At 39.3% G+C, this 11563-nt stretch overlaps 3 protein-coding genes across 5 annotated transcripts; 2 read left to right on the top strand and 1 right to left on the bottom strand.

Annotated features, from left to right (window-relative positions):
• The first annotated feature begins 1307 nt into the window (after window positions 1-1307).
• On the top strand, window positions 1308-4201 carry rfc4 (replication factor C (activator 1) 4). The gene is made up of 11 exons (XM_079483875.1): window positions 1308-1593; window positions 1707-1827; window positions 1911-1989; window positions 2152-2231; window positions 2310-2429; window positions 2521-2664; window positions 2751-2871; window positions 3038-3163; window positions 3241-3321; window positions 3540-3653; window positions 3782-4201. Exons 2-11 carry the CDS (start codon window positions 1712-1714, stop codon window positions 3875-3877), a joined length of 1077 nt encoding a protein of 358 aa, XP_079340001.1. The 5' UTR covers window positions 1308-1593; window positions 1707-1711; the 3' UTR covers window positions 3878-4201.
• Window positions 4202-4397: 196 nt separating this feature from the next.
• Window positions 4398-11245, bottom strand: plaat1 (phospholipase A and acyltransferase 1). Of its 3 annotated transcripts, none has more exons than XM_079482427.1 (4): window positions 7295-7849; window positions 6292-6430; window positions 5942-6210; window positions 4398-5147 (listed from the first exon to the last, which is right to left on the bottom strand). In XM_079482427.1, exons 2-4 carry the CDS (start codon window positions 6428-6430, stop codon window positions 5049-5051), a joined length of 507 nt encoding a protein of 168 aa, XP_079338553.1. In that variant the 5' UTR covers window positions 7295-7849; the 3' UTR covers window positions 4398-5048. The 3 variants fall into 3 exon arrangements, with proteins under 3 accessions (XP_079338553.1, XP_079338554.1, XP_079338555.1); XM_079482428.1 differs by lacking the exon at window positions 7295-7849 and adding an exon at window positions 10878-11245 and having other exon boundaries at window positions 4400-5147; XM_079482429.1 differs by lacking the exon at window positions 7295-7849 and adding an exon at window positions 6604-6985 and having other exon boundaries at window positions 4403-5147.
• LOC306909067 (ankyrin repeat domain-containing protein 13C-like) lies at window positions 10989-11484 on the top strand (the record flags this gene model as incomplete). The annotated part of the gene is made up of 2 exons (XM_079482442.1): window positions 10989-11262; window positions 11345-11484. The coding sequence occupies 2 exons, from the start codon at window positions 10989-10991 to the stop codon at window positions 11413-11415; spliced, it is 345 nt and encodes a 114-aa protein (XP_079338568.1). The 3' UTR covers window positions 11416-11484.
• Between the last annotated feature and the right edge of the window lie 79 nt (window positions 11485-11563).

Here is an 11563-nt window from a genome sequence, read left to right as displayed (position 1 = left end):
GTTCATTGATCAACTAAAGTGTACGTTTATATGAAAATGTCAAACAAAACACGGGTAGTAAAAAAATACAATTATACTAATAAATAAATAACAAAAGTACAGACTGACAATTTGGAAGCTTTGCAATTACAGGAAAATTAACATTATTTCGCTTTATTTGAACTTTTTGGATTAATTATTGGCTTTTGTTTAATACAATTGAGATTTTCATAATTATCAATGCAACCAGGAAACGTTCTTGTACAATAATACAACATACAATAAAGATGGCTTACATTTAGGTTTTTAAAAGAAAGAAAGTAAATATATATATATATATATACACACACACAAACACACATATCCAATCTTAAAAGCAATTATTTTTTTTATTTCGTATGGGCTTTAAATATATATCAACATCTTTCAAATGTTTTATAAATAAGATCGCTGACAGTACAGTACAGACAGAACTAGCAGAACACAGAAAACCCGATCACGTGACGTCCATCACACCGCTCTGTCTTGTTACATGTATATAATGTTATTTAGGTGAATAAATCATAGATGTTTGGTTCATTTAGATCCACACAATTGTGTGTCATAGGCGCCTGTGGTGTTTGATAACAGAAAATATAAGTGAATAATGCAGTCAATGCTTGAATTGTGTATAGAGAACATTTGTACATGAAGGTGAATAGGTCTTATTCTTTAAGCCCTTATTTAAATGGTATATACAAATCTGGTCTACAGTGTATGTTGCAACTAGTCAACAATAAAAGGAAGGTTTCAAGGATTTCATGAAAAAACTAAAATTATTATTAAAAGTTGCTTTTAAGGCACGGTGGCCATAATAACAGCTGTTTGTCTTTTTTGCTAGAATTGTCCATAGAATTCATCATTTTGTTGAAGTGGTCAATCTGTACAGTCCTTCAGACTTTCTAATGTGTAAACATGACGGATACATGTGAATATAAATATATGTTTAGATACAATTCTATATGAATGAATGAATTAGTTTCTTTATCACATTATTTCTGATTTATTTTCTATTAAGCCAGCTATTCAAGAATACAAACTTTGAACGCAGTTAATGTTCTTACTTGAGGTTATACGCCATGTTTTGTTGTAGATTTTTATCCAGTTGTCTCTGTAAAGCTGAATAACACAGCTTCTGTAATATAGAGAAATATTAAATAACGACACACGTGCTCATTAAGATCAATAATATACATAAGCAGTTTCATTACAAACATAAGAATCTGTTGCTGCGCATACTGATCAGCGAATGACATCAAAGCACCGCGAGAGTGACGTTCCGGCGTGATGACCTCAAGTCTCCCAAAAATGCGTTCACATGCACTCTTGTGTACTCGTGTCTAGCGCCCTATAGGTCTGCACTTCCTGACGTCACTTAGGGTGTGGACTCAGAGGACAGGAGTGTGCCATTGGGACAGAGCCGTCACTCCGGCGCGTTGTAGTGACGTAATCGCGCTGACACGTTCGTGCGTCTGGCGGGAATCTGGTGAAACGCGCAGCGTCAACAACACAGAATTGATTTGTTCTTTATTTCACCTTTGATTTAATATCCTCTTTAAGTCCGGACGGCTTTAGGTAAGCGCACACATGCGTAACGTGTTTTAACGTCTTTATTACTGTACCTTTGCTTGGTTATCTAGATTGCATGAAATAAAGAGCGCTGTCATGTGTGTGGTGTTTATATGCAGGAGACATGCAGGCGTTTCTGAAAGGATCTTCATCACAGAGTGTTAAAGCTCAAAAACCATCATCATCATCATCATCAGGTGGAGAGAAGAAACAGAGAGCAGTTCCCTGGGTGGAGAAATAGTGAGACACACACACACACACACACACACACGTGTCGTGATGATGATGATGATGATGATGATGATGATGTCATTTATCTGCAGTAGACCAAAGTGTGTGGATGAAGTAGCTTTTCAAGAGGAGGTGGTGGCAGTACTGAAGAAATCTTTAGAAGGAGCTGATGTGAGTGTTTATTAATGAACAAACGTGATGTCAAACATTGTAAAGTGTATGTCTTTGCTTTTTAATCAAATAAATGATGAAACATGTATTTAATGTTGTCATTTTTTAATAAGTACCTTCATCAGATATATTTATTCTTGCTCTGTGCTGTTTTCATTGCAGCTCCCCAACCTGCTGTTTTATGGACCCCCTGGAACAGGAAAGACCTCCACCATCCTCGCTGCTGCAAGAGAACTCTTCGGGTAAAAACCTTTGAATTCTGTCATCATGTAATGATGGCGATCCAGACACGGTGACCAGGTGTGTTGTGTTACTCACAGACCCGAGCTGTACCGCCAGAGAGTTCTGGAGCTCAATGCTTCTGATGAACGAGGCATTCAGGTGATCCGTGAGAAGGTGAAGAACTTTGCCCAGTTGACGGTGGCGGGTTCCAGGACGGAGTGAGTAACTCACATCTGTCATTAGATCGTTTCCACACGTCAGATTCAATGTGTGCCTCTAAACGTCAGTTTTCTTCTCGTTCAATCTCAGTGGAAAGCCGTGTCCTCCGTTTAAAATAATCATCCTGGATGAGGCAGATTCTATGACCAACCCTGCTCAGGCGGCTCTCAGACGGACCATGGAGAAAGAGTCTCGGACCACACGCTTCTGTCTCATCTGTAACTACGTCAGCAGGTCGGTGTGAATCTGACCGCGCAGCGTCTCTTTTAAAAACAAAGCCATTGAAATATGAATGCACTGTTGTGTGTGTTTCTTCTCAGAATCATTGAGCCGTTGACTTCAAGATGTTCCAAGTTTCGCTTTAAACCTCTGGCCAATGACATTCAACAGGAGCGTCTGCTAAAAATCTGTGAGAAAGAAAATCTGAAGTACAGTAAAGAGGTGAAGGCCACACACGTGTTTGTTCGATAACTGAAATTATTTTAAATAAGAGGCCGGTTGTGCGTTTATACGTGTTTTTTTATGAATAATCCGATGAGACACAAATGAGAAAGTACCTTTGTGTCATGTACTGGCATTTAATATTGATCATACATCCGTTCTGAAGGGCATTGAGGCTCTGGTCCAGGTGTCAGAGGGTGATCTCAGGAAAGCCATCACATATCTCCAGAGCGCTGCAAGACTCAACACTGAACGGGAAATTACTGAAAAAATCATCATCGAGATCGCTGGGGTGAGCGAAGAGACTTAGTTGAGATTCGTCTCAAGCTTTTCAACCCATTTTTTTCTCAAACTCGCTTTTCTTTAAAGGTGGTTCCAGCTAAAGTGATTGAAAACGTGCTGCAGATCTGTTACAGAGGTCATTTTGAAAAGCTGGAGATTGCTGTGAAGGTGAGAATTCCTGTCAAGCTGTGCTCTTCATTCTCACTTTCTGATTTTAAGAAGAAATGTTGAGTTCCTGTGCAATATTCATTTCATCTACACACACGACAGAGATGTTTGTGAATCCACCACTAGTTCTTTTATAAAAGCAGTTAGTGTGTTTCTTTACTGAAGATCTGCTGTTTTATTGGTGAAACCTTGTTCATAAACCTGGTGTTGTTTAACAGGATCTGATTGATCAGGGATATGCTGGAACAAATATTCTCAACCAGTTACACGACGTCATCATCGAAGAGAAGCTGAACGATAAGCAGAAATCTGTTATCACAGAGAAAATGGCTGTAAGTAAACTGATGGATTTGTTTTATTGGAAGTGCAACACGGTTCTGTGGAATACGTCACGTTCACATGTTTACGTTGGAGGGACGAGTGTTTCGTAACAAATCATTTGTTGTTCTGTGTGTTTCAGGAGGTGGACAAGTGTCTGAGTGACGGGGCAGATGAATATCTACAGTTATTGAGTCTCTGTTCTGTTGTTATGCAGCAGGCCATACAGAACATCTGAGCCGACCAATCAGCATCTCTGCGTCATGTGACAGAACGTCGTCGTCTTTGTTATACGTTTTCACTTTATACGCTTTTTGTACATTTAGTTTGTAATTAAAACAATCTTCTCAACATTGTTTCTTTCTTTCTTATACTTGCATGCAGTGTTAATAAAATCAGCAGTCAATCTTCCATCAAACATGGTCACAAGTACTGTAGTACACTTGACAACACAAAAGCACGGTTAAGGGTGCAGCTGTCAATTACTGCTTATAAAAACACTGCTCACGTGTATTTGCATATATTTAATGTACATAAATCTGTTACTTTCTAAGAGAATGTTTATTTATTTAACAAAGTTTATTGCTCACCCTGCCCACTCCCTTACTCGCGCGTGTCCACACACATTTACCTGAAAGTTTCATAATATTTGTGTGGTGGATTTAAACGCGGTCATTTTATTCACAGTGACTTAAAGGAGCCATGTGAGTTGAAAGGGTGATGTTTGTGGTGTGTGACTGAAGTAATAGCAATTGAAAATGGAGCTGTGCAAAAACGGACTTTATTAATAAATACAAACGTAAAGCCATAACTGTTTAAATAACTGCATTTCTTGCAAATGATTATTATTTCTTTGATGAACCGAAGCATTGATTTAATTCAAAAGAACAGTATATAAGTGAATAGTAGTGTGTATAATAAAATACTAATGAGTCAAATAGCCCATTATCCTTTAATGTACAGTATAATAGACACATTTGAATTATTTGTTAACATGATCTGTCCATTTTAACTGAGTTTATATAGTTTATTCAGTATCGCTTTACAATAAGGTGCTATTTGTTAAGAATGACTTTATGCATTAGCTAACATAAACTAACAATGAACAATACTTCTACAGCATTTACTAATATTATTTCAGCATTTATTAAAACATTATTAAGATCAAATGTTGTTAATGCACCATGAGTTAACATGACTAACTTTATTGACATGAATAAATAAATGCTGAAAACTATACTGTTCACTGTTAGCTAATGCATTTACTAATGTACTAACTACTAGCACCTGAGTGTAAAGTTTATTCTTATAAATGAACCCTTTATTATAGTCTCACACAAGATGACACACTGTAAGATATTACTGTAGTTAGAAAGTGAGATTCTTCTCTGTGTGAAGAGGTGTTTTCACTAGGGTCTGTTTCTGGAGCGTGTGTTGATGAGTCCCAGCACTGAGAAAGCACTCGCTGCCGCTGTCACTAAACTCATTGCTCCTATAGCTCGTGATGCCTGTCAATACACACACAAACTACACATCAGCTACCACATAACACAACTCTTACACCTTCTTCATCTTTTGGGCAATTCCAACATTACGGACATGACATTTTTCATTATGGAAGCAACATTAATATGCTCAGAGCATGAATTTGTTGGAGCAGAGATTCCTCTTCATATAGAACATCAAATAGTGACTTTATGTTCATGTGTCCATTTATGAGGAATAGGAAGCGTTATGGATGTGACAATCCTGAAAACGGCTCTTACCTTACCTGAAAAAGAATGTACTAAAAATAAAACAAACGCTTTAAAGTCATTTGGCAGACGCTTTTATCCAAAGCAACTCACATTGCATTATCCTAAACATTTATACACCGGTAACTGCAATCCTCTGTGATCCAACACACAACCTTGAGCTGTTAACACAATGCTCTTACCACTGAGATACAGGAAGCTTTTTTGAAACTGTTGGTAAAAACTCATTTTTTTCATGGTAAGATTGACATTTTCACTGAATTGCCCTTTTAGTTTTAGTCCTACACGGTAAACTACACATTGTTCGGTTCTTTAACAGAATGTGAAGGGCTCTCATTTAGTATAAGTGATTAAATGATATTTAAGATATTCTGTGCTTTATCTCGCCTGTTTCCCTGTAAATGTGTGTGAAGTTCTTCTGTGTTCTAATGGTCTTTATGATCCAGATGTCTGAGTACACTACAGGTTGGATGTGATGACTGGACACTACTGTACCGTCCTGTTTTTTGTATTCTTTATGGTTAATAAAGAGAACGAGAGACACAGACCTGTTCGGATACGGCCTCTCCGTAACGAAGCAGAGTGACAAAGTGTTCACAGTTGCTGCCCAGCAGGTCATATGACACCTCCTGACCAATGAGAAGCTGAGCTCGCTGAATGATCTCACTGACGGGCAGCGGCGTGTGATTGTCGTCATATTTATTATTGATACTGTATGAATCTCCTCCCACCACCTCCTTTAAGAGCTGCATGCGGACCACCGCCTTACGACTGAACACGGACTTAACGCTGGACACCGCCGCCGCTTGACTCTCATCTGGCGGCAGAAAAACACACAGACATGAGCAGCGTTTGCACACGCGCACACACACACAAAACATTGAGGTGATTTACTGACCCACAGGTGTGAGGTTGATGATGTAACCATCGCCCAGGTAAAGCGCCCAGTGCTGATAGGCCGGTCTGAAGATCTCGATGAGGTCACCAGGCTGAGGTTCCTCATTAGATAGAGAATGATCAGCTTCACTTGAGGCCATCTGACACAAACACAGAAAATAAATGACATCACATGACTCCTGCACTCCCACCAGCGTACATAAACATCACATATCATTCATGACATTGATCAGATCACACTCACGTTTACTGACATCATTAGTTTAGACGTTTATAGGGAACAACAATAACCTTCCATAAGGACTTGAAGCACTTTTGCGGCTTCATTTACACTTTATTACAAACACATTCCCCCATAACTGAATCTGACTCCTTCACAAATATTTACAAACAGATACTTGAAGCATTTTATAATTGTGCTTGTTTATCACAATAAAAGTTATTTTGGGTTGATCTTCCCTCATACCACCGTATCATTCTGGGAGAAAAATAAACAGCACGTACAAATCTGGTATCATCCTTTGTTTTTTTGATGATTTGCTTTAGTTCAAATTATTTTTTATTACATTTGCTGCTTTAAATGAAAACAGAATGAAATATATTCATGTTTTCAGACAGAGAATGTTGGAGTAACACGGGACAATGGACAGCTCACACACACACACACACACACACACACACACGCACACACACACACACACACACACACACAATGCTCTTACATCACGAGCACAATAGACTGCAAATAATAGAGAAGCAAGTGGAAAACCCTGTACAGTACATTTATCCTCAAAATCGTTTTAGTTTGACAAGTTTTACAATGTTCAACCAAAATATGATGTGTATTTGTAGAAACTCAACACATATTTTTGTAACAAACACACGGAAACATGTGACATAGTATAGTCTTATATATGATATTAATATAATTCATGTTAGTCTATTTCAAGTGAAATAACAAAACCATTAAAGAATCAGAACAGAACACAAGGAACAACACTTACTTATACACAGATGTCATGATGAGCTGAATGAGTTTAACCCTCCATCAGACGTCCTCTAGAATGACAAGAAATAAACTCACACAGCAGATGACAGTGAAGGACTGAAGCTGATGACACTCAACTCACAGAGTGTGTGTGTGTGTGTGTGTGTGTGTGTGTGTGTGACATCACAGAGTGTGTGTGTGTGTGTGTGTGTGTGTGACATCACAGAGTGTGTGCGTGTGTGTGTGTGTGACATCACAGAGTGTGTGCGTGTGTGTGTGTGTGTGTGTGTGTGTGTGTGTGTGTGACATCACAGAGTGTGTGTGTGTGTGTGTGTGTGACATCACAGTGTGTGTGTAGGCTTGTTTGAGATGAACAAAATCTGCGCAGAACCGATCAACGGTGATCACCGCGAGCTGCATGACGGTTAGAAAAGTGTCCGAGTAACGTCCGCCTTGCTCTGACCTCATGCTGACGTGTGCCAAAAAACTCTCGCGACAGCGAGGCGGCTGTGTCGGATTGAGCAGTCGAGCGCAGTTGCTCTCCACCGACTGCGCTACTCAAAAGCATGATGGGAAACGACTGACTGACGACACAGCTTCAAGCTCATTGGCTGAGAATGTCAGCTGATATTTTTTTCCCCTTAATTCTAAGAAGTCCATTACCTATAGCCTAATACGATTTACTTTTTCTATAGTACTTAGTAACTAGATGAGGAAAAGTTTGTGAACAAACTTTATGTTGGCTTGAGAAAGTCTGGTGAAAAAGTTTGAATTGTGAGATAGAAAGGAAAAAGAGGTTAGTGTTACAGATAAAAAGATAAATTGATAAAAAGATAAGTAGATAGGCAGGTCTAATTTTAAAGAAATTTAATAATTAAAGTTAATTATTTTAAAGAAAGGAATATTTTAAGAAAAGAGCTAGAAAGGAAAAGAGGTTAATAAAAAGATAAAGAGATAATAAGATAAAAAGATGAAGAGATAAAAAGATACATAGTAGTAAGATAGGTAGGTAGAGATGAATGCAGAGATTTATAGAGAGTGAGTGTATGTTCATGTTTAAAAGATAAGAATTGTAAAGAAAGAAAGAATAAATGTAAAGAAAGAAAGAAAGATGGAGCGATGGATAAATAGATAGAGATTAGTGCATTCAGCAGACACGTTTATCCAAAGCGACAAAATTATTATTATATTTTTAAAGAAAAGAGCTAGAAAAAAAGAGGTTAATAAAAAGATAAAAAGAAAGATAAAGAGCTAAAGAGATAAAAAGAAAGATAAAAAGAAAGATAAATAGTAGTAAGATATGTAGGTAGAGATGAATGCAGAGATGTATAGAGAGTGTGTGTGTGTGTGTGTGTATGTTTGAAAGTTGGCAGTTGACATTTGGAACATAAACATCTCCCCTGAACATTCCGTCAATGTAAGTCAATGGGACTTTTTTGAGAGTTTGATGGGCATTTTTAGGTAAACCGTAAGTCCAATCCCTTAGAAAAGATATAGCAACTCGAGTGAGACCAGACTGAAGATGTGTGTGAAGTTTAGTGGCTGTAGCTTAAAAGCTATAGGAGGAGTAGCAGTCAGAAAATTTCAGTAAGAAGAAGCCAACATAATTAGGACATGTTTTATTTTTATTTTCTTGGTTTGAAGTGAAGTCCTGTTTGTTTTAAGAGATGTGTATTCTCTTTATACATTGACATTTTTGTACAACATTATTCCATTAAATAAATTAGTCAATCCATCAATACATGCATACATCTAATGTGACTGTTTTACAATTATGCCTCATGTTTGTGTTTTTATCCGATATCTTTATTTGGATATGTCTGATTCCAGGAGTGCAATAAACAAAACCCACACATGCTCATTTCTTAATTTAGAATGTGTTGTTGTTTCATATTATTTTTTAAGAATAATTTGCAGCACACACTTTTCCTAATCATTAAACATGAATTGAAACTTACATTAAGGTGACAAACAATTGTGTAATATATTTATATGGAATATTTATCATGTAAAAAAGGGATAGTTCACCCAAATAACTTTAATAATAATAAAAACAATTTTCTTTGGTGCTGAATTATCTGCAGTCAGGACTGTTTATTTTTTACTCGACATTAATTTCATTAGATGAGAGTTGCAATACCACTCTAGATCAGATAGATTTATATCCCTACCATTTACTGAATAAGCCATTTTAAGTAATGAGCACTGTTCACCTTCGGTGATTCTCCTCATCATAACCATCTTCGTGTAAAAACAGTGTTTTTTCAACTGCATCAACTTCGTCCGCGATAAAGAACGCGAACGCGATCTCTTCCATTGTTGACGTTTGCAGTCCACAACACAGCGAGATTCAGGAAGTGTCCGGCTTGCCTGCACTTTTTTTCACTCCTCCCCTCACTGTAGCCGCCTACTCTCGCCTATATTTCAGGCGAGGCGAGGCGCATCTCAAACAAGCCTTGTGTGTGTGTGTGTGTGTGACATCTCAGAGTGTGTGTGTGTGTGTGTGTGTGTGACATCACAGAGTGTGTGCGTGTGTGTGTGTGTGACATCACAGAGTGTGTGCGTGTGTGTGTGTGTGTGTGTGTGTGTGTGTGTGTGTGTGACATCACAGAGTGTGTGTGTGTGTGTGTGACATCACAGAGTGTGTGCGTGTGTGTGTGACATCACAGAGTGTGTGTGTGTGTGTGTGTGACATCACAGAGTGTGTGTGTGTGTGTGTGTGACATCACAGAGTGTGTGCGTGTGTGTGTGTGCGTGTGTGCGTGCGTGTGTGTGTGTGCGTGCGTGCGTGCGTGCGTGCGCGTGTGTGTGTTGGGTTCGGGGGAAATAAACGAGAGATGGATCATCTTTAGCCGCTCTTGGCATATTTATTCTTTCGTTTATTCTGACACATCAGTCTCAGGGTCAGACAGCCATCAGTAAGAGTCTTGAACAAACATAATAACTCAAACGCGTCTCTGTGGCTTAAACTTTAGTGCCCCTTGTGGCATAAACACATACACAAAAATACAGACCAGTACAGCATTACATAAATATACAACTGAGGACATAATGAACATATTTTAACAGTGTGTGTGTGTGTGTGTGTGTGCGTGTGTGTGTGAGGTGTGTCGCTTGTCTGTTTTATTGTTGTTTCGGTCCATTTACGTGTTGAAGTGTTGTCTGATTTAAATGTAGTCTATAGTTTAATGTGATATAATGTCGCTTTGGATAAAAGCGTCGACAGCGGACACTGCGCATGCGCATGCGCGCACTGTCTGTTTCGTTCCCAATGATGTCGTTACATAGGAACCTTCCGTTGTTTATTTGAATAATACACATAACTTACTAATGTTTCGACTTAATGAACTTAATGAACGCGATTTTTGTTAAAGAACAGAAGCGCTCTCGCGATGTTAGCCTATCTCCTATTCCATCTGCCCGGAGTTCTCGCGAGAGAGTAGTCGGTCGTTTCGGAGCTTGAGGGCGAGCCACCCTTATTCTCGCGAGAGCACGCACCCTTATTCTCTATTCCACACCGCTTGTGAATCTCGCGAGAACGAGGGCGGAAGATGGCAGATGGCTCGAGCTCGTAGGGTGTGTGTGTGTCGTTTGTTTACCGTTCGACGCGTCGCTCCGGTGTGTGTTTCATTCCCGCCCGTGTCCGTTGAGTCACCGGAGCGTGTTCATGTTGCGCGGGCTGCTGTTTAACGCCGCTCATCTGTGTCGATATGACGGGAGAGAAGATCCGCTCGGTGCGCAAAGAGCGCAAGTCGGGTTTGGAGCTGCTGGAGCCGGACGAGGAGCCGGCGGCCACCGGGCCCAATAAAGCCAACAAAACCAACAAGATGTTCAGCAACCATAAGATCATCCGATCCGGTTCACACCAGAACCACAGCGACACCGACAGCGCGTATCCCGTGCACGAGTGTGTGTTCAGAGGAGACGTGCGCAAACTGTCATCGCTCATCCGCACGCAGAACATCGCGCAGAAGGACGCGCACGGTGAGACGGTCATAGATCAGAGATAGACGTGATCGATGACGTCAGGTGATGCTGATGCTATTGATTGATTTGTCTCTTGCAGGTAACACACCTCTTCATCTGGCTGTCATGATGGGTCATAAAGGTAATACAACATTCGGTTTGGTTTGTTGATGTCAATGTTTATAGTAGGGATGTACCGATATGTACAGTTTGGCCCATAATTCTTTTACATTGGAAGCCGATAACGATATATTGGCCGATAAACATCATTTACAAAGCATACTTCAACCTTCAAAGTGTTCTGGTATATTCTTTATTT

The sequence above is a fragment of the Barbatula barbatula genome (genome assembly GCF_947034865.1).
Source record: "Barbatula barbatula genome assembly, chromosome: 20".
Taxonomy (NCBI): Eukaryota; Metazoa; Chordata; class Actinopteri; order Cypriniformes; family Nemacheilidae; genus Barbatula; species Barbatula barbatula.
This window is presented reverse-complemented; position numbering and strand designations above follow the sequence as displayed.

Excerpts from the sequence above, each read along its gene's own strand:
- rfc4 (XM_079483875.1), top strand. The coding sequence starts at position 1,712 with ATGCAGGCGTTTCTGAAAGGATCTTCATCACAGAGTGTTAAAGCTCAA. Across the intron at positions 1,828-1,910 it reads GTTCCCTGGGTGGAGAAATA|TAGACCAAAGTGTGTGGATG; the intron begins GTGAGACACACA and ends ATTTATCTGCAG. Across the intron at positions 2,665-2,750 it reads ATCTGTAACTACGTCAGCAG|AATCATTGAGCCGTTGACTT; the intron begins GTCGGTGTGAAT and ends GTTTCTTCTCAG.
- plaat1 (XM_079482428.1), bottom strand. The coding sequence starts at position 6,430 with ATGGCCTCAAGTGAAGCTGATCATTCTCTATCTAATGAGGAACCTCAG. Across the intron at positions 6,211-6,291 it reads CATCAACCTCACACCTGTGG|ATGAGAGTCAAGCGGCGGCG; the intron begins GTCAGTAAATCA and ends TTCTGCCGCCAG. Across the intron at positions 5,148-5,941 it reads GAGAGGCCGTATCCGAACAG|GCATCACGAGCTATAGGAGC; the intron begins GTCTGTGTCTCT and ends GTGTATTGACAG.